Here is a 24,575-nt window from a genome sequence, read left to right on the forward strand (position 1 = left end):
CAATTGTGTGTCTGTCAACCATCTAGTCAGAAAATAATTGACGCAAATTATATTCCATGTTGCTTTATCCAGGATGTACTGCATGCTTTTCCGTTGTCACTAGGCGGTAAAACTCGTGACTCACGTGAGATATTTCATTTAATCATGCTCTGTTTTGTAATTTTAAGATGGATGTCATTTGTGTAATTGTGTGTTTCAAAAAATTCCAGCAAACATCATAAATTAGACCGTAGTATTACTTTAATTTACATTCAAGTAATGTCAATTCATAAATTTGTCGCAAGGTGGAGCACCATGAGAAAACAAGATTTATACTGCAGGTTAATTTACACAGATTGGGTTTGAAGCCTACTGGTAACCACATAATCGGTGACGGCTTGATGCCCCGGTCTGCAATTTGGAGATGAATGCAGAGAGATAATATTCTAAGCCGACGTTTTAAGTGGCAATACTGAAAAAATACGTCACAATCTTTAATCTTTTACTTTGATCTCGCCCTTTTATTTCAGTGTTGTAAATTTCACATTATTATGTAATTTCTGTAAAATGAGTTTTGAGGTTTTTTTATGATTTGTCATGATTTGCTAAGGTGCGAAAAGGTCGCGTGCCGCATAGCGAAGGTCTCGAGTTCTCACAAGTTAATTACAATGTAGACACGGCATTGCCCTAATTTTCTTACACAAGATATTCTGACCGTCTAACATTAAACATTGTATGAGAATCTTTTGTTGAAGAACGGATGTACGTGAACAGATGGTTTTTTTTCCTGCTATGCCTTTTGTTCGTGTATCAAGCAAGCGATAATGTTACATTAACATATTTGTGTATTTCTAACACAAGTCGCCGAAAATGTCGATATCATGTTGCTTTTGGGTGATCTTAAGAGCGTCATGATCTGAATTTTTTAATTTGAAGTTGTGAAAATGTATATGAACCTTCAGTCTTGGCATCAGTGTACACCAATTATGTAAATAACTTTCATCTAGGCGGCCAATAGACAGTAAGCAGTTGTACATGTGTTCACACATAATCTTTCATAGTCCTTCAAAGGTGTAATGCGTGTAAATAAATGTAATTTAAACATTTACTGAATGCTTCGTAATATTTGGTTTACTGGTGGTATGTACAGCCGTTATGTTTTGTCCAGTTACTCGGCAGAATGGTGAGTCGACATTTGCTCAATTTCAACACGCGGTGATATTTTTTGTCATTTTATTCTATATCGCATGCAGTGCATTTGAATGGCACAACTGAGACTTTGAGGGTGTCATTCGATCAGATGTGAAGTACTAGTAAAATTGTGATGGTAGGTTCGTTTAGACAGCCAAGGTCATGTTTTCGACCTGTGGAGGTTACACCAAAGCATGTGATTCAATAATTATGCTGTATTTTTATTGCTCCATCACAGACGTCTGCATTTTATTGATCAATTTATTTCTAAACAGCTCCAAACGAGGGTTTATGTTCGCCCTGGTAGTGCATTGCGCTGGCTTAACATGTTGTTATATACAGAAAAAAAAAACTTGGGACCTCATACAGGCAGGGATAGTTGTACTCCCGCGAAATGTAAAGCGCCATCAGGCGGTGGTACTGAGCCAAAATCAAATTCGCCCTATCTTGTGAATCGGCATGCTTTAATACACTGCCACTCGAGGGAACAAAAGGATTTAATTAAAACAATGAAAGATATGATAAGAAATAAATTATGTCATCATTAACTCTCTATGTGTTGTAAGAGGACCACTTTATGGAATGGCCTTGTGTTCGAGCAAATATTGTTTTAACACCCAGCTGAACTGGATTGTCAGCATGGCGACACGTCTGTGATTCCCTGTGCATGGCGTATTGGCATTTCATGGTGTAGTGCAATTTGCAAATTTTCTAACATCTTTTCTTCGGAGGGCGATGGATGAATAGTCGATCACGTTGGTCTGAAAAGAAACGCATTCAACACAGGGCAGCCAATTGACACTTTTTTATTACATTAATACCTGTACTATAACTGCATATTATGCACATATCAGTGTCATTCAAAACTCCATCATACAGTTATACGTCAAAGGGTTGTAAATTGAATATCTGTTTATAAAGGAAACAATCCGTCTGTACAATCATGCCGCAAGGAACACACAAAGCTTTCTTTGTGTTGGGCATATACCATAATTTCATGAATTAGAAGTTCAAAGACAAATGCTACACCTATAATACCTACTCCCTTTCATACCTGACCAAAATCGAGGTTGCCCTAGCGACCAAGAAACAAAAAAGCTTAAGCATAGTTCAGAAACCTTAATACTAGCTCTCGGCCATAACCAATGTTCCGAATACGATATCTTACATATCTTTCTTACAGGTTACTTACGCGGATTGTATTTCAAAAAATATAACGCTTACACCGTGCCTGTACATAAATACAAGGTCATGCCAAATTCCACTACATAAAAGTGTGACAACTGCCACTCTTAGAATAACTTTAAACTTCTACAAATATCAGACTTTCATTCTTATAATGGAATAACTTTTCGCCTTACAGAAAATAAACCTTAATACTGGGCAAACAGTGACAAGAAATATATATTTTAATCATTAGTTAAATATAGAGCATGCACAAAGTTGGTCTCCTAATGTGAAATATGCTTGATTATATGTTACACGAGAAAGTATATATACATTGAGAAAACGCCATATATCTAGAAGAGACCGTCCAACGGTCCATTTGCTCTTATGTGAAATCCCTTTCTTCGGTTAGTTGATAAAGAGCACAATCTCTTAAGATGAAATGGTGATTTGTTCGAACTAAAATAGTCATGTTCCAGTGAAGTGTCGACATGGGCCATAGCTCATGCTCATAACACCAGTATCTCATCTCTGATTCTCAACATTTTTTTACTGTTTCTCGATAATGGAATCGGTATGTATCTACACGCTTCCTCGAGCGATGATATGTCGTAATATATATGTCATGTTGAATTAGCCCTATCTTCCAAGATTTTATAATTCAAGAAGGTGCGTGACTAATGATACGGCGGAGGTTTCCGCAGATCTTCCAGTCTACATGAGCAAATGGAAAAAATCGAATGTTCTTTTTATATTCGTACAAGTGGCTGACTATCGATAAACCAAAGGCTATATATAAACTTTCGGTCGATGATTCGAAATGCCGCATCTTGTCTTCTAAAAGGAGTTTCTTGGGAAATACATCAAAAAGATTAAAGAAGATTTTATGTACTCGGCAGAATGTCATTGGTAGATACTGCCCTCTAGAAAATATTCTAAAGAGACGCGACGCTGCTGAGTATGAAGTCCTTTGCTTTATCGAGCTTCTCTCGAATATCGACCCCCAACCCCCCATCGCACAGTTTTGAATATTTGCGTGGCGTGAAAACCCGTGATCAGACCTAAATCATCGCCGTGCAAGGAAATCCCTCCACAAATCAGGCAGGTGAACCATTCATACCGACTTATCCCGGCACGAATCCTACACATGGACGCCGCTTTTGATGGTTGTCATGGTGATCTGTTCGGTGCTGTAGTTGTTGCCGTAGGTCTTGGAAGTCGACATCATTGAGTTGTTCATGACGTAGCCCCCGCGGCGTTTCCTTTTCCTCCGTTTGGAACGGAAACAGCACAGACAACAGGTGAACGCGGCTTTGAATTCCTTTCGAAATTTGGCTGCAAAGAAAGACAGATGATATCACAAACATGTACACGACATAAGGGGAATATAAACTTGAGTTTGTCGCTTTGAGGAATCACTTGCATTGCTATTATTTCAATTCATTAATCTTCTAAACAACGTAGGGTCACAAATATCAAAAAATCCAAACGTTACCATTACTTGCTTCAATAAACAAAAATGTTTAAATCCGGATAAATAAATATAATCAACGAGCTTTTAAAAGTGACTGAGTTCCGCTACAATGAAAACTGACATAACAAAAGTACATGTGCTGTATATGTTAGCATTTCATCTTTATCCGAATCAGATACGACAGTTTTCACTGACACGTATAATCATATCCAAACACAAGTTGTATTCACGAAGTAGGATAAATATCAAAGCGGCTTTGTTGCGTCTTAAAGACGCTGTGTACTGTTGAATATATACTGCTGTCGGCCTATATAGTGATGTACAGAGATATCGAAGGGTAAAGCAGTGTCCACAAATGAATCATCATAGCAGGCATTCAATCGTCTTATTTTATTATTGCAAATATTGGACTCGTTATAATATCCGTCTGTCTGCACGTCTGTCTCAGATGTATGTATGTATGTATGTATGTATGTATGTATGTATGTATGTATGTATGTATGTATGTATGTATGTATGTATGTATGTATGTATGTATGTATGTATGTATGTATGTATGTATGTATGTATGGATGGATGGATGGATGGATGGATGGATGGATGGATGGATGGATGGATGGATGGATGGATGGATAGATGGATGCTGGGTATGCGTTTATGCATGCATTCACACATACATGTGTACATGTATATGCGTGTAAATATTCCGACTTTGATAATTAAAGTACGGATTTGTTTTTTCACTTACCGCTTAAAAAGTTATATACGATAGGATTGACGGCACTGTTTGCGAACGCCAACCAATGAGCGACGAGGAAGGGAATATGGAACGAATCACGCGCAGCGTGCACCACAACGAACAGTGGAAATTGTCTGAAATCAAATGCAAAATAATAAAGGTTAATGGTTAATATGCGTCGATAAATATGCTAGCACAGGACACTGAACTCCTCAAAAAAAATGCGCGTTTCGGCACTCTTCGGAAAAGAGAGGCGAGAGCTACCTGAGGCGAGGCGAACATGGATGACTTACGTAACCACTTCACGCCTTGAACGATACCCGTTGCAACTCTGTGTCTATATTTGTCTGTGGTTTTACCTAGACATCATGGGATGTAGCGATACGAACAAACAATTTCTCTTAACTTTTGAAATTTGAATGAAGTATACTTATAGTCGGGTGGAACAGTCCTTCAGTATAAACCGCGGCACAACGATTGATGAGACAGTATCGAATGCCATGTGATGTCACGTGATGTCGGTTGATGTTGATAGATTTGTGAGTGCCGAGTGTGAGGGGAAAGCCCAACACCCTCGAAGCTAATTAAATTTTACTAGTGAGGACATGATAAATGACACATGTCTACTTTATGACTATATGCTGCGCCAATCTCTTCTGGAAGTGCGTTTTTCAAGGACTGACTTTGCTAATTTTAAGAGAATTAGTCCCATGCAATCATCGAGTCTAGATTGCTGAGTATAAATTTTCTCTCGCTCATTACAGAACGTGACAGCTCTATAGAAGCCACTGAAGCTTAAAATGTCGTAATCATGTCGTGGTTACCCGTCTGGCACAAAGACAGAATTTCCACATCACTTGGGTCGAGTCAATAATATATCGTGTCTCAGTTGAAGGGTGCTTATCATAAAAAAGGAACATCTCTTTTGCTGTATTACGCGCCTCGGAGATTTCAGTGTTCAACTTTCGTTCTTACTTCACTCAACTAAACATTAAAGCAAGGCTTTGTCAAAAATATTCCAATAGCTTAATTTTAAACTTCAAAGCAGCCAAGTTTTTAACGTGACCATAGATCCTCGAGAAAAACTGCTCATTACATTTGCTTCTCAGGAAATGAGATTTTCACATTTGCATATTTAGCGCCACTGTGATCACGTGACAAAAGATGGTCGCTTCAAATTTTGCCGAGTGTTACTATATCTAGTGTATATAGTAAAATTCAAAGTGGTCAACATTATCTCTGTTACCTCGATAGGAAAGATATGTTGTGGTCGACAAGTATGAAAACGGAATTTCTTCTTAAGGTTTCAAATTGAGTCGGTCCCTCAGAAGATGTGGACTATTGTATTGTTCGGAAATTTGTCCAGGAAATGAAGTATATCTTTATATTACATGGGGTGATTGATGAAAAAGACTTTTGCTTTGATATTAGCTTGGTAAATATTAACTACAGTGCACATAAGTTCTGCTTTCTTCATACAAAGGAATCATTTCTCACCGCAAAATATTGAGTATGTGCAGGGGCAGGTAGCAGATAGCGAACAAGACGACCACGATGATCAGCATCTTGGCGACCTTCCTGCGAGACTTCAGCTGGCTCACGGTGGTTCTGTTGGCGCCGGAGCCGTTGGCGTCATGCTGCTGGTTCTTGGACTCGTCGAATCCAGGTATGGAGGCCCAGAGCTGCAGACACACCATGATGTAGGCCACGCCGATCAGAATCAGAGGTATGAGGTAGATGACCATCACCAATGCAATGTGGTAGATCTTCTGCTGGAGGGTTCCGAACCAACCGATCTGGGTAACAAATCGAATTTTATTCGTTTTTATCGTGTTCTTTCTAGCAATAGAGTATATTTCTCAAACGGTTCAAGATGATAAAAGTTAGCCAGACGAAGATACGAAACTATCTTTGAAGAAAAAATAACGCCGTGCGGACATAAAATGAACGCATGCTCCATAGGTCAACAATGCCTTATTTTTGCATTCCGGGGCCACATCGCTGACCTTACTAATGTATTCATAGTTAAGTGAGGATGTTTATCGACAGCATGATAAGATCTCGCATTTTGTTTAATGGAAATTCAGCCAATTAAGTCTATATGATCGCCCGACTGTGTGTCTTACATCTTGTATGTTCATGAATTTAATGTGCGATGCAAAAGTAAGGTTTCTTTCTAACAAACATATTTGAACAAACAGTACCGCGACCTGGATAATTTTAGTGATGTTTCTCTTCTTGTGAACTATCGGAAGCAAAGGCGTTTCCTTGATAAGATTTTTAATGAAATTCCATGTGCATATTAAAAATTGTAGCAATGTTTACTATGCATACGCACGCACACACACGCCTTAGAATGCAGATCTCTCTCTCTCTCTCTCTCTCTCTCTCTCTCTCTCTCTCTCTCTCTCTCTCTCTCCTCTCTCTCTCTCTCTCTCTCTCTCTCTCTCTCTCTCTCTCTCTCTCTCTCACATAAGCATCATCAATATTTTTGCTTGAACTTACTACTTTGGGTAGTACGCACCTAGATAATCAAATTTTAAGCTTTTTTTGTTTATAATCTACACAGCAAAACTTACAATTAGTAAGTCAGAGAAATGTGCCAGAGATATTACTAAATTGAATTCGCTGGAATTTGAATCCGAAATGACCGCTGTTCTCTGTATTAGTTCTAGACGGGAAAATAAAACGTCCGATTTTCACAGAAACAAGAGAGTGAAACTTTCATTTTCTCTACAAACAGCATCACGTGAGCTGTAGACAAGACCAGGATTGTGAAATCTTGTGAGTTCGAAAAGCGGTCCCCGAGGTGCATTCTAGCTTTAAAATAGAGATGGCTACGTTGTCAATCGTATAATGGAATAGTCTGGTCTGATTTCATCAATGCGCCTATTCGCTGGAAGGCATGTGTGCATTAAAGTTTCTATTAAAAAATACAGAATGTACGGCAGACACTACCCGTCATCCTCGCTTCCTTTTGTCAATCTTACAGTATCAATTAATTGCGGAAGGGCAACGCACCCGTCGCGAAATGATGGTCTAAGAAAATTCTACTTGCGAGTTCCTTCACAGAGATCACATTTTGTGAGATTGCACACGCGTCACCATGGTGACGACTTCAACTAAACTAACAAACCAACGTGGGTAATTTAGCGTACATGGTGAGCCAATTTGACAGGGAATTTCTATTACGGGTGTGACTTTACCAAGAACGATATCTTTTATTTAATATTTGAACACATCCATATGAAATTATTCGTTAATGTGAAAATAAATAACCGAACTCCAGAAATCAGAGTAATTGCTGTGAGTACGACGGTATTTTTCGTCTATTCATTTTCGCTTTCTACTGCACCGTTTCTGTACTGGTAAAATTCATTCTAGACCCTCTGTCTTTGACTCAAATCATTTCCCGTTTTGTGAAATTCTCAGTTTCCTGAGCACGTGCAAAAATGATATATCCATGTGTACCTGATGGTTGGATGTAGGTATACACACCTGAATGCACCTCGGAGACAGATATTTAGACTCTCAAGCTTTTTCACTTCTTTTCTAATCTACTACTTGTGGGGGCTCATTTTAAAGCTCTTGGAGTGAGAAAAATTCGCACCGTTTTAGTTTTTCGAAAATCGAAAATTTTATTTTTCCCCATAAAGTTAACACAGGGATCATGGCAGTCATTTTGATTTTCAAATATCAATAAAGTGTTGGTTAATTTGTTTTCCTAGACCAAAATTTGCAAGGTGACCCCTGATTTTTATTCTTGATTTTTAAAAGAGAATGGTTGAAACTTTCGTTTAGGAAAGTTTGAGCAAAAGTTTAAGTCTTTCACTTTCGATGCGCGAACTTCCTTAAACATAAGTCGTTTAGATGTTGCGCCATGCGGTGCGCAGAACTGCTGTAACGAGACTTTCAATCTGGAGTTTGAGACCTGATCTGGGAACGCGGTCTCGTTCGAGATAACAATTCGGGGCAAATCCGCCTCTAATTATCGCGTTGTCTTCTATCCAAGACGCCAGTTGAACTTTGTTAAAGAATTTGTGGTTCTTCCAGTCAGGATAAGTTTTAAGCTGTTTTGCATGTACACGTAAATGTCGGAAGCAATAGCCAAAAGGAATTACACATATCGACATTTCTAACAAAAGTGACAAATATAAAGTATTTGAAGAACAACGATATAATACGCGTATTCTTACCACAGGGACATTTTGTTTTGTCTACGACAGTAACATAATGATTGCCATTTCGAGTGTCGTTCTTTACAAATCATTATGAACAAAAATCAATCCGGTATATTCAATCATTGTCCTGAAATCGGGAGAACTAATTAAATAATGACCTTGAGCATTGTTTTTAATTACACTGCGTTTAGCTGTAGGGCTGTGCCTGTTCCGGATTGGATACGGTTTACCCACGATACGGAATTATAATTATTCTTGCTCCAGGTTTGCGGAAGTAGAGAGAACGGCAGATAGCTTCGTAAGGTAAACCGATAACATCGCGGAACTCTAAGACGTCAGAGTTTCTTCTACTTGGAAATCAATGTCTCAAGGATGTACATTTTCGAGAAACGTGAAATGGACTTCCATTCAGAAACATTAAGCGCATCATTGATCGGAGTCAAAGAGTATTACTTTTTTTTACCTCAAAGCATTTTGTCATGAAGATATACTCGGACGCTGTCCTGTTGGCGTCTGCAGCTGGTCTTGTCTCGTAGACTATGGCTTGTGGTATCGGTATGAGGAACGACACGAGCCATATCACCAGAATTATGGTCAGGGTGCGCTTGGCGGTGCTCTTGAACATCAGTGGTCTGCAAATGGCAAAGTATCTGTCAACGGCGATGGCACTTAGCGTCAGCACCGATACGCTCATTGAAATGACCTAAAACATTAACAAGAAAGAAACATCGTGTCTGTTTAATCGAGAGGCAATCATTTTGCCTAGGGAAAAACGTGAGAAATTAATGAAGAGATTAAAGTTAGCTGTTTAGTAGCTGTAACGTTTGAATATTTTCATTGTTTTAGTTGTGTTTATAAAATAGTATTTCTTGTCTTACTCCCGGAATGATATAACGAAATGCCAGGTGTTCACCTTGCATGCTGCAAGATTTTTAGCCAATATGAATATTCTCCCATGATAAAGAATGGACCTATCATTTGTTAATTTGCACATTAGAACAATGCAAATCAATACATTTGCTTATTATGAATAAATGATGAAAAAATGATGAATTCATTTATAAAGGAAAGCATCACACTGTTAAAATTTGTCGAGAAAGTCTGTATATATGCATAATGCCCGACGTTATATTTGACTACTCATGGTAGAATTCGCCTCGGGGATAGATAGTAGGACTTTAAAACTTTTACGATTCTATTCTGATCTACCACTTGTTGGGTTTCATTTTAAATCTCTTATAGTAAGAAAGATTTTCACTAATCTTAGGTTTTCGAAAATCTAAAATTTTGTTTTTCTCCATTGAGTTAACACTAGGGTGGCGGCGATCTTGGGTAATTTGTTTATCTGGTACCAGAATTTGCACGGTGACCTCCGATTTTTATTCTTGATTTTGAAAGAGAATGGTTAAAAGATTCCCCGAGGAAATATTGAGCAAAAGTTTAAGTCTTTCACTTTCAAGGACCTTAGTGACCGTTACTTCATATTCTCAAAAAATATATATTGCACACAATGCATTGATTTTGCAAGGCTTAAGAATTTCAACACGGTTTCGGGAGAAGAAGATTGTGGTGTACTCGTTTTCATTTTTGTTTCTGGTTTGTTTGTTTTTTCTCTAGAAAACACAATTTATCACAAAAAGTGCTACAGGTTGCAGATATATTTTTATTCAACGTTTTCCTGCTGAAAATTAAAAACCAAAATCAACATTATCTAAATTGTACGATTATTTTGAAGTATAGGACACATAACAATAATCAACAAAATGCAGATTTAACTAGGAAATATTGTCTGACATGTAAGAATAGATCAATGACCCCTTTTTAGTTTTTGTCTTGAAAGGTCAACCACACAATCAATGAAACAGATTTTAAGTTTTGTACTAAAAAGACACAAGCCGGTTTCTGAATTGTGTCATTCAACCCGATGACGTCAATGCAAAGTAGCTGAAAGCGAAGCGGGTGTCAGCAAACATTTAAGGCTTTCTAATTTATGACTTACCTGGAAATATGGTATCAGTTTGCAAGCAAGGTTACCAAAATACCAGGTCTCCGTGACATCGAAGACCACTGTGATTGGCAGACAGATGAGGGACACCAAAATATCGGCCACCGATAGGTTGACGATATAGTAATTGGTGACGGTGCGCATCTGGGGATTTCGGAGTACCGCATAGCAAACAAGGATATTACCGATCAAGGCAAGCAGAAACACTATGGCGAAGGCGAAGATAACTACCCATTCGTGCGGCGCTGGGTAGACTAGCTGCCGCATCTTTCTGGTGTAAATCACATCGTAGTAATATTCCCAGTCGTATTCCTCAAAGAGATCGTCAAAGTTTTGTCCGTCTGAGAAACTTTCACTGGGTCCTTCGACGAAGGTGTCGTTGCCGAACAGCTGAACGCTGTAATTTACCGCCATCTTGTTCAAGTCTTGGCGGAATCTTAAATTCCTTGTCTAGATAAACAAAAAAGTGTGAAAATGTCGGTCGCCTTTTCTTGAGCTCCCTTCTTCACACACACTATACAAACCGTGCCCTGCTCTCTACTTCAAAAGGTTTGATTGCCCGGGCGAAACGGAGGACTGCAATGTTATCGCTGTGTGTACATGCGTCGTATTTACATCCACATTTCAAGAGAACGTCTTTTCAAAGATGGAACCGCATGGTGAAAGATATGCAGCCAATTCGGGTAAATTACTGTTTGGCAATTACAAACATTAGTCGATCGGTCCCAGTAGTCATGGAAACTCCTCGACCACAATAATGGATCTTCTGAAATCTTTGGCGCTATTGAAGTTCAGCGTCTGGCAGCGGCTTTTTTCAAAATTCCTTTGGCAACGGCCGTAACAGGCTGAATTTCCTGCCTCAATAAGCGCGTGCTCGTATAGATATTTTCCACTGAAGAGCAAACAACGGTCGCATGAATCCCAATCTGAGTCGCTGTCACTTCTTTACTCGTCTCGTACTCGCGCAACCAGTGCCAGTCTGTCAATGGAGAGCCCTGTGTGTCGTTACGCGTGTCTCTGTCCAATTCTGCAATTGAAAGAATCAGATGCGAGTTCGTGTTAGGAATCTCAACGAACACTTGCCGCTGTCGTTAGCATTAAATATCGTCTTTGCTCTGACGGATTTCTATCCGACCGAAAGCGCAAATTCGACACGGTATAGCAATTACTTTAAACCAGGCACTGCACGAGAAGATTCCCAATTGGCTACGACTCTTCTGATAGTTTTCCCATAAAGCTAAAGGACACAAACAGAACTGTTGAAGTGCTTTCGCATGTACTAATATAAGGCAAATTTAGTTTGCATAGGATAGTCATTAGGACTGCCCTCTGCTCATCTGCTAGGACTAAACATCCGTATGATTTGCGTTGGAAAATACCGTTACAGACTCTATCCACAATATGACCCTAAGGGTATGCATCAAATTCTATAAGCTTGACTTTTCTGGATGAGTTGTTATGACTGCGCTTGACTACACATAGGGGTCTAATTATATGTTTGTAAAACCAATTGTAATCGGATGACTTTTTGAATTTCTTCCAGGCATTAGTAGTGTTCCAAGTGATGTTGCTGTATTTGTCATATATATTCAATGTCCTTTTCCGTTATCAATTGTCTGCATTTCAATTGACAGAGAGAGAGAGAGAAGAGAGAGAGAGAGAGAGAGAGAGGAGAGAGAGAGAGAGAGAGAGAGAGAGAGAGAGGGGGGGAGGGGAGGAGGTCCGAGACAGGAGAAAGATACGGACATCAAAGATTTCTTTGACAGCGAAGAAAATTGCAAAGCTATAAGTGTGTTTCCTGGGACTGAAAACGGAGTGCTGTCGAAGCAACCAAGATACCAACATTGACGTCAAAACAAATACGATTACCGTAACGATCGAGATGCTTGGCCATCGTAACTGTTGTAATTTGGACTAAATTGTATACAAGTTGACACAGGTCACAGAAGGGTTGACCTTACACTGTTTAAGGCCACAGAAAAACATTTAAAGTAACATGCTATGAAAACTCTAAGACAGACACCATTGAGTATTTTTTCCTTCTATCCTTGAAAATCGGATTATATGTTTAAGCGGGGCATTATAAAATTATTTCTCTCAATTCAAAAATCATATTAAAAATAAACAATCACACATTAAAAGCAAGGCTGATAGGAATTTGAACGCCATTCAAGTATTGATATCACATCCAATTTATGTTTATTAAATAAAGGGGCTGTAATGTCTAAGGATTAAAACGATATCTATAAGTTTATTGTGCCAATCGGTCGATTTTGAATTAAGGTAGAATGCACCTCGGGGACAGATATTCGGGTTCTCAGCTTTTTTCACTATTTTTCTGATATACCACTTGTGGGGGCTCATTTGAAAGCTCTTGGTTATAAGAAAAAATTGTACCGTCTAATTAATCGAAATTGAAAATTTTTATTTTCCTGATAGAGTTAACACAGGGATGGCGGCCATTTTGAATTTCGCAAAATGTTGGGTAATTTGTTTCTCTAGTACCAAAGTTTACACGTTGACCCCTGATTTTTATTCTTGATTTGGTAAGAGGATGGTTGAAAGTTTCATTGAGGAAAGTTTGAGCAAAATTTAAGTCTATCACTTTCGAGGCGCATACTACCCTAAACATTTATATCGATGAAATTATAACAATCATGTCAACGTTGAGGTACTTATGAAAGATTGGCATTCATGTCGATGCCCTTATTACAAATATCCTCCGAAATGCTCAAAATTTAGGCATATTTCTGATCGGCAGTAGACACAGTCTTGCTCCAAACTCCAAACAGGAATCGTGTATTATTTTTTTTAAATACCGAAGACATTGCACCTATTATCTCTACAAACTCCAACTGATCGTTTCATTAAGGAGACACGATTTAAAAAGTTACAAAATAAACGGACAAGATGTCAATCTTCCTAAAACGTTTTCCTCGTTTTTGTTTCTTTTTCTTTTGAAGGGTTATTTTGATAATTTTAATATAATGAAATTTTAGTTGTCAACGGGCACTAGGTAAGGCTTTTGGATACGAACTAAATCGAGTTTTCCTCTAGGGTCTTGTACTCCATACCTACATGTAAACTTGAACCTAGAGACTGCCTAGGTTATTAGTGATTAGTGTGAAACGATGTGTGCGTCCAATTATAACCAGTCCTGTCAAATGAGCTCTTACAGAGCAAGACACCTTCGACAGAAAAAAATCTACACAACAAGAAAAGACATGCAATTTTCTGAATTAAATAGATACCCACATAATGTACCAAAACAAGAAGACATGTATATCATATCTCGTACCCGTTCCGATGATGTAATGAATTATATGCAAAAGAGAAAAGTATGTTTACCCAACATATACAATCAATGCTAGAGCTTTTCTATCTAATGGCCGTTGACCAAGTTTCAGAGCTTTCTACGAGGAATAAAAATTAACGACCGCATCAACGTCATAAATTGGCAACTTTGTCTCTTTTAGGTGCTGTGGACTGAGTGTTTATTCATTTCCTAAGGGTCTGCTAGTTCAAACGTACTGAAAATTACTTCTTCATTCCGTTAATAACACATTTTATAATACTCCCTGTGGACCAATGGGATATGTTCAGATGCCCCAAGCATTTTTTCCAGAATTATATCGATCTGGAAAGGGGATTTGCAATAGTCGTTGGTAATAATGGCTCAAAATTTTTTGGGTTTAATGTTTTAATTATTTGACTTAAACCTATTCATGTTGCTAGTTAAGGTAGTACGCACCTCGAAACTAAAAAAATTGAACTTTTGCTCAAACTTTCCGTTAAAAAAGACTAAATCATTCCCTTTCGAAATTACATGTAGATTCATAAATTACCTATATTTTTGAAATTCAAAATGGCCGCAATTCCTGTGCTAACTTTATGACGAAATATCCAATTTTCGATTTTTACAAAAATATGCAGGTGAAAACGTAAGTTAGTCCATGAGCCTCAATTGAGCCCCGACAAATGGTAGACAAAAACATATGGCACAAATATCTGTCCCCGGGATGCACTGCACCTCAATTGAAAGCTCGTCCAATCAGAAACTGAGAAACGTTTCCTGTTAAAACATTAAAAAATATAAACGTTAATAAAGATTATTTAAACAAGTTGATTCTACGCTTTAAGGCAATAATTCGTTAACCATTGCTGTTGAAGAGGCTTTCAACGCGATTATGAAGATATTTTACAGGCGGGGTTTCTAAAATGGACATCCGCTATCAAGTGATGAACGATGTGACCCAAACCTTTGAAGTTTACAACATCACAGATGGCGGGGAAAGAAACCAAGCGTAGCGATGCGCTGACCAAGGCGTATAGTCGATTCATCTACCGTGGTCATTCAGTAACCCACTCGTACTCAAAAGCGGCACATATCCCGCATGTAGCGTAAGTGCAAGGGTATAGCAGATGTTTTGCTGTGAAGGAGCGTGCCGAGATTATTAGAGTGTAGCTGTGCGTTTGTGTTCTTCAGAGCCATTTCGACACGACACTACAAAAGTCATGAAAGTCTAAGAGGGTAGTCCCTCAAAACATATCTATTTGTATGCGTCTCATAACTACATCGTGTTTCATCTGACGATATCAAAAACAGATTTATCTATCATTAATCAGTTCTTCGTCTGATTGTAAATGTGTTTTTCAGAAGAGCGGCTTATCAGATCCTCAGCTCCGAAGTCAATCAAAATTTCGCAAATGTTACACAACAGACGTCACTAATGGATATTCCATATGCTTGGCATGAAGCCGACAAAGAAATTTCATACGACGTTCAGATCTACTGCACATCATACGACGATTGACAGTCATAAATACGTTCAAAAAATGCGTCATTTCACTTCTAGTCAGATGTTGTTTACGGGCGACAACGTTGTATTTGCCGTCTGCTGAAAAGTGGTTGATAATTTGCTACATTGTACTAAGTATAAGAATTTGCTCCTCCAATCCATCAAGTATATACTACAAGCCTTTCAAACATATTATATGGGATCATTGTGCAACTTCACCGTCTACAGATCACGTGTTTCAGTCATACAGCCACAGGGGAAAAATAAGCGCTGCATGAACACGTAACGATAGACAACTTCTGAATTACATCAACTTCTGACATTTCAATGAGCGGGAAGTTGTATCGTCTGCGTAAAACCAAACATGGCGTGGGACTCACAACAGCGCTTGGGAAGGTTAATAGGCTATTTGATGCCATCAGGTACAATTTAGAAATAGTTCGTGAATAAATAGTGAATCACGACTTTCCCTTTCCGGGGACAAATAGTGACGTATTATTTGCAGCCTGTTAGATTATATTTTATTTATTGGGGAGATTCGCGCAAGGCAAGTAGCGCTCAGGAGCGGCTGTACATGCAGAAACTAGAGCATTCTCTGTAACTATGTAAGGATACAATTGACCTGATATTTGAAATGCCATGTAAGATACATTTTACTGCTTTTGCCTTTTTAAAGGTTTAAAATAATACAGTAAATACAGTATAAAATACTACCTTTCATTAGATCATTTATTTCTCCAAATGCCATTCTTTGCTTCGTCTATTAAAGAACAGCTTGTAGGGCGCAACCCTATCATCAATGCGTATACTTTTTTCAGAGCCAGAATCGCTCATCCGAAGAATCTGTTCATGAACGACGAACAAGCAGTGCGCGGCACGGAATGAAATTCTAATCATTTTTACTTGTAAGTAGACAAACTATCGCCTGACTTAATCGGATCTAATAATTTTAACTGTGATACATGGACATTAAGCAGGAAGATAAAATGCCATACGACGATGCCGGCCGACCTTACGTCTGTCGCCGAAAGAGAAACCTAAGCCAAATGGAAGAGATGTAAGTGCCCCGAGGGAGTAGATGCACATATTGAAACAATCTGACCCTACTGAATGAGCACAATATAGAATATCATGTACAGAGCCCGAGTGAGTGATGTCATTAGGTGCAAAAATTAAAGTTCAATACAAATGTATTAAATATACATCACATATTAAATTTGCCTCGACAGTTATGAATGCGAGTTTGATTAAGCGGATAAAATGACTGTTTACTCGAATTTTGTGTCAAAATGTCAGAATGGAATATCTTCTTCAGATCGATGTTAACAAAATGTTGATATATAATATGATTGTACCGTATGTAACCGCGCAATACAGAGTGCGGAGGTTTATGGTTCGTTGGAGTAGCTGTGGTTCTGCTTTTATATTGCGTCATGCTGGATCGAATCGTACGGTCTGTTGGCGGTATATAATGAACTCGATCCCAGGCATATACATTTACGTGATTGATAATGAGTCACTATTACTCGATTTGCATAAGTAAACAATATTCATTAATACACTTTGCATACATAATGAATACTAGTGTCGCGCTTCTTGTGTCAGACGGTGAGTGGAGCTGAGGTTACGTCTTTCCGACCACTCACTCATCAAGTTCAATGCATTAATTAGTATCGGTCATTAAAATTGTATATACAGATAACGTCCGAAGACAGCAAATTGTGCCTTAAAACTCCCTAAGTTGCTGTAAAAAGAGACAATCGACCAATCAGATGTAACCTACCAAGCACGCTGCACATCAGCAGAAAGTTTCGTGCAACAAACACTAATGACTGAATGAAATTGGATGCGCATAATATACAATAATATTTTATAAAAAACGGAATCTTCATACAGATTCGTCACTTAAAGGTAGGAGCTGCACCTGTGCGACGTTCTTGTTTACTATGTATTTCATGCTAGATATCTCGGAGCATAACGTCAACATACCTGCAACGTTTTTATTTTACGTTGTACATTGTGACAAACATGTTTTAACTTTCATAGTGCGCCAACGCACCTACGATAAAGTTTTTACTTTGGTCGCATGGGTCCCACACGACCTTTGAGAGCAGTTCCGACGATCCCCTCCGTATAAAAAAATCCCTCTGCAAGTCATGCTGTAAGGATTTCATCAACAATTTCTTTCAGACTCAAACTCGCGACCAAAACTATCATCTCGCCTTGCAAAGAAATCGGCACGATTAGCCTCAACTCTAAAGAGATCATTGTATATCGATGCTAGGCTATACAAGTTTCAACGCGACCTCTTCATAAGGTATAGTTCTATTGAAGCCAACACATACATGTACACGCTACACGCACAAATATATTCAGAGCAATGTACACATGGCGGTACAGCTACTCAGACGGACTCGGGACACCGGTACCTACAAGCAGAGCTTTCATCAAAAGACATAAAACAGTCCCGTTTCTATAAGACTTGAACTGGTTACCGATCGAACTTACCTCGTAAAGAAGAAGGCGCGAAAAATCAACGCTCGAATGACGAACAGAAATCTCGAACAAGCAAACAGTTACACGCTGTTCGTGTTCAGCCAGTGACAACATTATACCCACGTCATTGTACTACTGCAACCCCTCATGCAAGCTATTCTGCAAAACATTCGTCAATCGAATGAAATGAACGAACAGAAATGTCATAATGTAAGGTAATTGAAATTAACCAATAATAACCGATAATGAATTGCACATACTCTGAAGTTATTAAATTTCTCCTACCGTGTTAAATAAAACCTGGACTCTTATCATTCGATATTTAATGTATCAGCAGAGAGGCTTTTAACAGACAATCATATTATATATATATATATATATATATATATATATATATATATATATATATATATATATATATATATATATATATATATATATATATATATACTTTGTTAATATTGATTAATGTAGACATTTTGGGAGAATTGAATCACTAAACCACTGGCAATTATTTCTGACCTGACCTGAAACACATAATAAGAAACGTTGTGAATCTGTCACATGTAATTTGTATGCACGCCAAGCAGTCATATAGGAATATATGAATAGGATAAAAACGATTAGAGTGCAAGGCGATGAGCTTTCACAGTTGAGGACTTTTGCTGACAGGAAATGGAAAACAAAGTTTCAATACGGATCGGAAGCCATGCCTTCGATAAAATGTACGATAAAGGATGTGCATCCCACTAACTCTTAACAGTACTGGCGTCACGTTCATTGAAAGATGCACATACCCTGTCTTCGACATTATGCTATAACAATGATACCTATCCTTCTTTGTTTGAATTTTTATATCAGCTTGTTGGATTACGTTCTCAGTATGACAAGTGTAACAATTAAAGACACTTTACGCCCTCGTCATTTTATAAAACATAGACATAAATTTTATTTTCCGTCTTCTTTAAATTTAAATTCATAATTTCCAATCTTTAGTACATGTCTACGTGTATATGACATAATAGCTGATATTTGATACAAAAGTATAGTAATTGACTCATTTTGTCTGTCTGTCTGCCTGTCTCTCACTCTCTCTCTCTCTCTCTCTCTCTCTCTCTCTCTCTCTCTCTCTCTCTCTCTCTCTCTCTCTCTCTCTCTCTATATATATATATATATATATATATATATATATATAGTGTATATATATATATATATATTTAATGACACACAAATTACTTAATACAAAGTAATGATTGAAATAATTGAAGTATCTTATTTCATTATCTATAACGCTCTGCTGTAGCATCGAGCACAGTAATTTCCCACGAGGACATCTGTATTATATATATATATATATATATATATATATATATATATATATATATATATATATATATATATATATATATATATATATATATATATATATATATATATATATATATATATTCACACAAGGCTCGAACTCTTCCGGCCCAGTGTAGTGATTGTGGTACATGCTATAATTACTCTGTAGATTCATTTTTGTTTGTTTATGGCTCATATACACTGCAGCAATTAGATATGAAAGAACACTATTCGTCCATTTAATCAAAAATTATTCTCTCTCAAACACGCGCTGTTTTGCAAACGTGACAAACCTCGCATGAGCATGCGCCGATTTTAATTGCGAACCTTCTGATGGAAGGGGACATAATTTATATTAATTATTCTACGTCAACCACCTTCCACCTGTCAGACAGTCTCGATAAATTTACTGAACGTAAATGGACATCTTCGATTTCGGATTTTTCCTACATTAATTTTGCCATGGTAACCATCAAACAACGACTCCGGTTGAACGCTATTGATCGCCTGATACTCACGATATTGACGCGATGTCCTGGATATCATAAGGCCTTGGCTTGATAACAGAGCATGTTTGAACCCGACGAACCCAATCTGTGCTGTACGGTATCTAGCGAGAAGTGATATTTTGACGTGAGATCCAACTTTCATAAAGTTATTCACATTCTGAAAAAACACAGTATATCAATTCTGAGGTGATCGAACGGTTTTACCAGATTGCGTACGCGTGAATAACAACCTTAGAATGAATGGATACATAAACAGTCATACGGCTCTTTCGATTACTCTACATATCTTAATTACCCCTAATATACACTAAGTGCAAAAAACTATTGTCCAATATCTGAAGTACTACTAAATGCACGATGTAACATATTAGTTAATTTACGCTCTTTACTGATATAACCCTTTGTAATGAAGATTTGATTAATGCTGCGTCCAGTTACCAAAGTCATTTTTGAGTGACGAGCTTTTCTTTGGACTGGTGTTTTTTTTCGCAGCGAACATCGATCATTGACGACTTCTGGGTTCCAGCGTACACGACGCAAATGCTTGATATATAACACGATACTGGGATTTCACAATCGAATTGAGAATCATTGTTACATGAAACAGCTCATATATCACAAACATAATTATTTAGGTGTCAGTGAACAGGTAGGTTCTCGGTTTTTTTTTAAATGAAAAGATGCCAGTGACGGTGCGTTGGCGCTGCAATGTGTTTTTATCCTTTAATTTGATCGCAGACCTATGACTTTCTACTGGCAGACGATAATCGTCTCTTGGTCACCGAATTTCACTCGTCCTGAGCAATATGTATCCCAGATATCATGTGGTTTGAGAGACAAGAAAACACAGATCGGGGATAGACAGGACATAAGTCGAATACCAAAAGGTATTGTGTAAAAAATCACATCTAACACATGATATTCGCTTAAAAGCGAACAGCCGGTTTCCGTAAGACGGGTGTGGACATCGACATTGCCACATTGCACACAATTGAAGAAATCAGGCAATATTTTCACTTCCTGTCCTGAAAATCGCTTCACTTTAGCGACGTGGAGTAAAGCCCATCCCTCGGCACTCGGGTAAATGCATTAGGACATTTCAATGGAACTGCTGGCTCAATCGCATTCACACTCTTATATTGTCAAGTATGCTTAAATGTCAAGCGACATTCGCTGACACGTCTACACTGACAGACGGCCTTAAATGAGTTCAGTCACTTCCAATCATAGTAAAAAATCTACTACGACGCAAAGACTTTACAAAGCTATAAGTTAAATCTCAGACAACTATCACGTGCACAGCATAAGTCATCTGAGGGTAAGTAAACACGACCGACAAGCTTGTTATCGTGTATGGATATATCATAAGCATGCTTAACTATAAGTCTTAGAGTACACTGCTTGAGGTTATGAGTGCAGACTCGATTACTGGAAATATCCTATATAGCATTTAGAATATTGATAGTACTCCTTGTTTTTCCTGCATTGCTTAGAAGCTTCCATTGGAAGTAGCTACATCCAAAATGTACCGAGTTTTAGTATTTTATTTCCCATTAGGTCGGGTTTAAGTTGGCGTTGCACATAACACAGCGTACGTATTGCTCAAACTATATTTTTTTTAATTTATTCAATTTTCATTAATTGGTGAACCCAAGATTAAAATATTGGTCGGACTCACCTTTTAGCATTGACAAGTAGTCGTAAGTTAGGTAATGGGAAAAGTGTAAATTCATGCAAATTTATACAAGTTAACCAATTTCCTTCCTTCTATATTCTCTTGTTTCTGGCTTGGTCAAATTTTTTGAAATGTTCACATTATGTACTCTAAATACTACGTAACCAATTGACGATTTTGTTTGGCAATATAATTCTATATTCTAGCCTTTCAACCCCTGCCATTTAAGAATGAGAAACAAAATTGCCGAGTTTTTTTCCTTAATATATTCTAATTCTAAATGAGGTATTCAAATTTATAAGAAGTATCACGATTTTGACTTAAATTAATTTATCATTAATACCAAAATTGAGGTTTTCAACCCAAAATATGTACCTCTTCATCCTTACTAAACTTTAGATACTCGGCTTGTTGAAAGTATACGGTATGAGGGGGTTTTCATGTCTTTTCTGATAAGAAATGTTGCTTTGAATAAAATGTGTATTGGTTAAAGTGCAACACATCCTTAAACAAAGTCTTGTAAATGTTTAGATGGTACGCATAGAACGCCGTTACAGAATCCACTGTGACAACCTTAATTTCCCTTCAATTGGCATTTTAATGAATGGGGTAAATACTTGTTGTAACTGCCTCAGCTTGGAGGCAGGTGGATTTGCCCGCGGCGTTGGATGTGATCGCTGTGGTGATACCACTTTGTTAGCTTTCTCTCGATAACTCGTATTGTCAGTGGAATGAACAAGTACTCTTGAGACGGGAGATATATTGCGGAATAAATTGAATGGATAACAACTCCTGGCAATCAGTTTGTATCTCGAGAATTGCCCTGTAAACTTAACTTCTTCCAAACGAATTGAAAGAAAAAGTGCATATGAAAGTTTCTAGGGGACAAAATTTTTGATGGTCTAGTAAACTGAACGCCATACATGCAGACACACATACACGCAGACACATACACATATACACATACATACATACATACATAAACAAACATACATACATACATACATACATACATACATACATACATACATACATACATACATACATACATACATACATACATACATACATACATACATACATACATACATACATACATACATACATACATACATACATACATACGTACAAAACTCATACGGGCAAAAGCACACAAAACCAATCTCTAGAGGTCGGGTTAGCCGATGTACCTTTTCTCTTTTCCTTGATACTTACAGAAACAGACAAATGCAGGAAAGGGTGTAGAAGGGCGTAAAATTATAGGATTAGACGATGACAGAGTCTTGGAATAGACGAGTATTAGGCCTAAATAGTGAAGTACCCATTCAACTCGATTGGGAGATGCATCGGTCACTATGCGCAACTCAACATACTAGAACTGTCGGTATGCTGCACAATACTTGCTATCAATAATTTACAGGACGCATCGTCGCCAGAAAAATCCGATTTACATTCTACAAGGAAAGCGTTGGCGCAAGCATGTTCCGGCGTAAATGAATAAATTACCAAAGCGTCCGCGTATCATGTATAATTATGAATGGTACACTGACATAGGCTAAGACGTCTAACAACAGCGTTCGTGCGGTATGACAATTAGAAGCAACCTGTTATTTGTCTTGAGTAAAACACATGAGATGAAAGAGGACGGTTGACAATCTCGATACCATGTTTGGCTTTTGTGTAGTTATAGTTGTGTGGTTTATATGCAGATTGTACGTGTTAACGGATACGATGCTCCACTAATCTCTCTCTCTCTCTCTCTCTCTCTCTCTCTCTCTCTCTCTCTTCTCTCTCTCTCTCTCTCTCTCTCTCTCTCTCTCTCTCTCTCTCTCTCTCTCTCTCTCTCTCTCTCTCATTATAGTTTTAATTTTCCTTTATGCGTTTAATTTTTGTGCGGTCTGGAACAAGCTGATGATTTTGTGTCAATCTCTCAGATATTCAATCTTTCGATATGTCTTGCACTTGATTTCCAGGTTTCTGTACATCACTGTGTAATATAATTAAACGTGCTCTGCTGATATCTATATTTGGTGCTTAAAAAAATATCTTGTCACAGTTTTACCACTCTATGTTTCTGTACTTGCCTGTCACAATCTATAGCTGCAGTTATTTTGAGTTTCCAAATTAAACAACTGTTTGACGGACATTTTTCTATCATATCTCGAGAAATAAGCGGACACTATACAAAGGGTATATTTGACCATTTTTTCGCATGACATTAAAATGTTGTTCAATTAATGCATCACGGGGGGAGGTGATAGCTGCGGATCAATACTGTCTTGCGATAAATTGGCTCTATTCTCAGCCAGCATCTCCGCCCAACATGGAGTGTCACCGTACAATGTACCCATGCTGAAAAAACACTGTTCAATGTGCTCGCATCATGTATTACAGTCGCGATACTATCTCAATTGTCAGTCAAAGAGGCAATTTGATCGGCATTTGAATGTGAAAAGTCAGGAATATGCAATATATTTTGGTCAATTTTCACAGAAAATCTTTTGGCTTGTGTAACAACATGTATCAGAGATAAGTAAAGTCGACGTGCTGATTGGATTTGTGTTCCGATGATGCAGAGATAAATATTTTGGTTGTAACTTACGTCGCATCCATATATTTCGAGTAGATATGGATGTTCAAAACTTCTGCTATAAAAGGGTGGATGCATTTTAAAGTGCGGCGTAATACAACATCTAACTGATAACAGAGCATAGCAAAACACTGAATCGATTTATGGAAAACTGTTTTCTTTTAATGGTACATTTTTGCGACAACATATGTTTAATGGTTGAAAGCCCCACACATAGACACACAGAACTTCCATCTTTTGTTGATAATGTTGAAGATTTATGAAAATGGAAAAAACAAATGCTTTCTAAACGTTTTAATTCTATTAGCTGCTCACAGAGTGATTCATAAATATCTCAGACAAACAGGGCCTGCAGTTATAATCACTGCGAAGGCAACATGCAATCGTTCTGATCGCAGAAATTTCCCAATTTATGCCGATTAC

General features: G+C 37.8%; 1 protein-coding gene across 6 annotated transcripts in view; it reads right to left on the bottom strand.

Moving 5' to 3' along the window:
• Positions 1–1,960: 1,960 nt before the first annotated feature.
• Positions 1,961–24,575, bottom strand: part of LOC139133515 (orexin receptor type 2-like) — a 127,595-nt gene continuing 104,980 nt past the window's right edge. For 4 of the 6 annotated variants that reach the window (XM_070700158.1, XM_070700156.1, XM_070700154.1 and 1 more), the window contains exons 2-6: positions 10,731–11,763; positions 9,195–9,434; positions 6,048–6,346; positions 4,560–4,684; positions 1,961–3,672 (exon numbers count right to left, since the gene is read on the bottom strand). In XM_070700158.1, the coding sequence (XP_070556259.1) occupies positions 3,479–3,672; positions 4,560–4,684; positions 6,048–6,346; positions 9,195–9,434; positions 10,731–11,150 (1,278 nt within the window). In that variant the 5' untranslated portion in view covers positions 11,151–11,763 and the 3' untranslated portion in view covers positions 1,961–3,478. Of the gene's footprint in view, positions 3,673–4,559; positions 4,685–6,047; positions 6,347–9,194; positions 9,435–10,730; positions 11,764–18,043; positions 18,215–19,896; positions 20,021–24,575 lie in introns of those variants that run through there. The other 2 variants (XM_070700157.1, XM_070700159.1) reach the window with 2 other exon arrangements.

Source organism: Ptychodera flava, chromosome 5 (genome assembly GCF_041260155.1).
Source record: "Ptychodera flava strain L36383 chromosome 5, AS_Pfla_20210202, whole genome shotgun sequence".
Classification (NCBI taxonomy): Eukaryota; Metazoa; Hemichordata; class Enteropneusta; family Ptychoderidae; genus Ptychodera; species Ptychodera flava.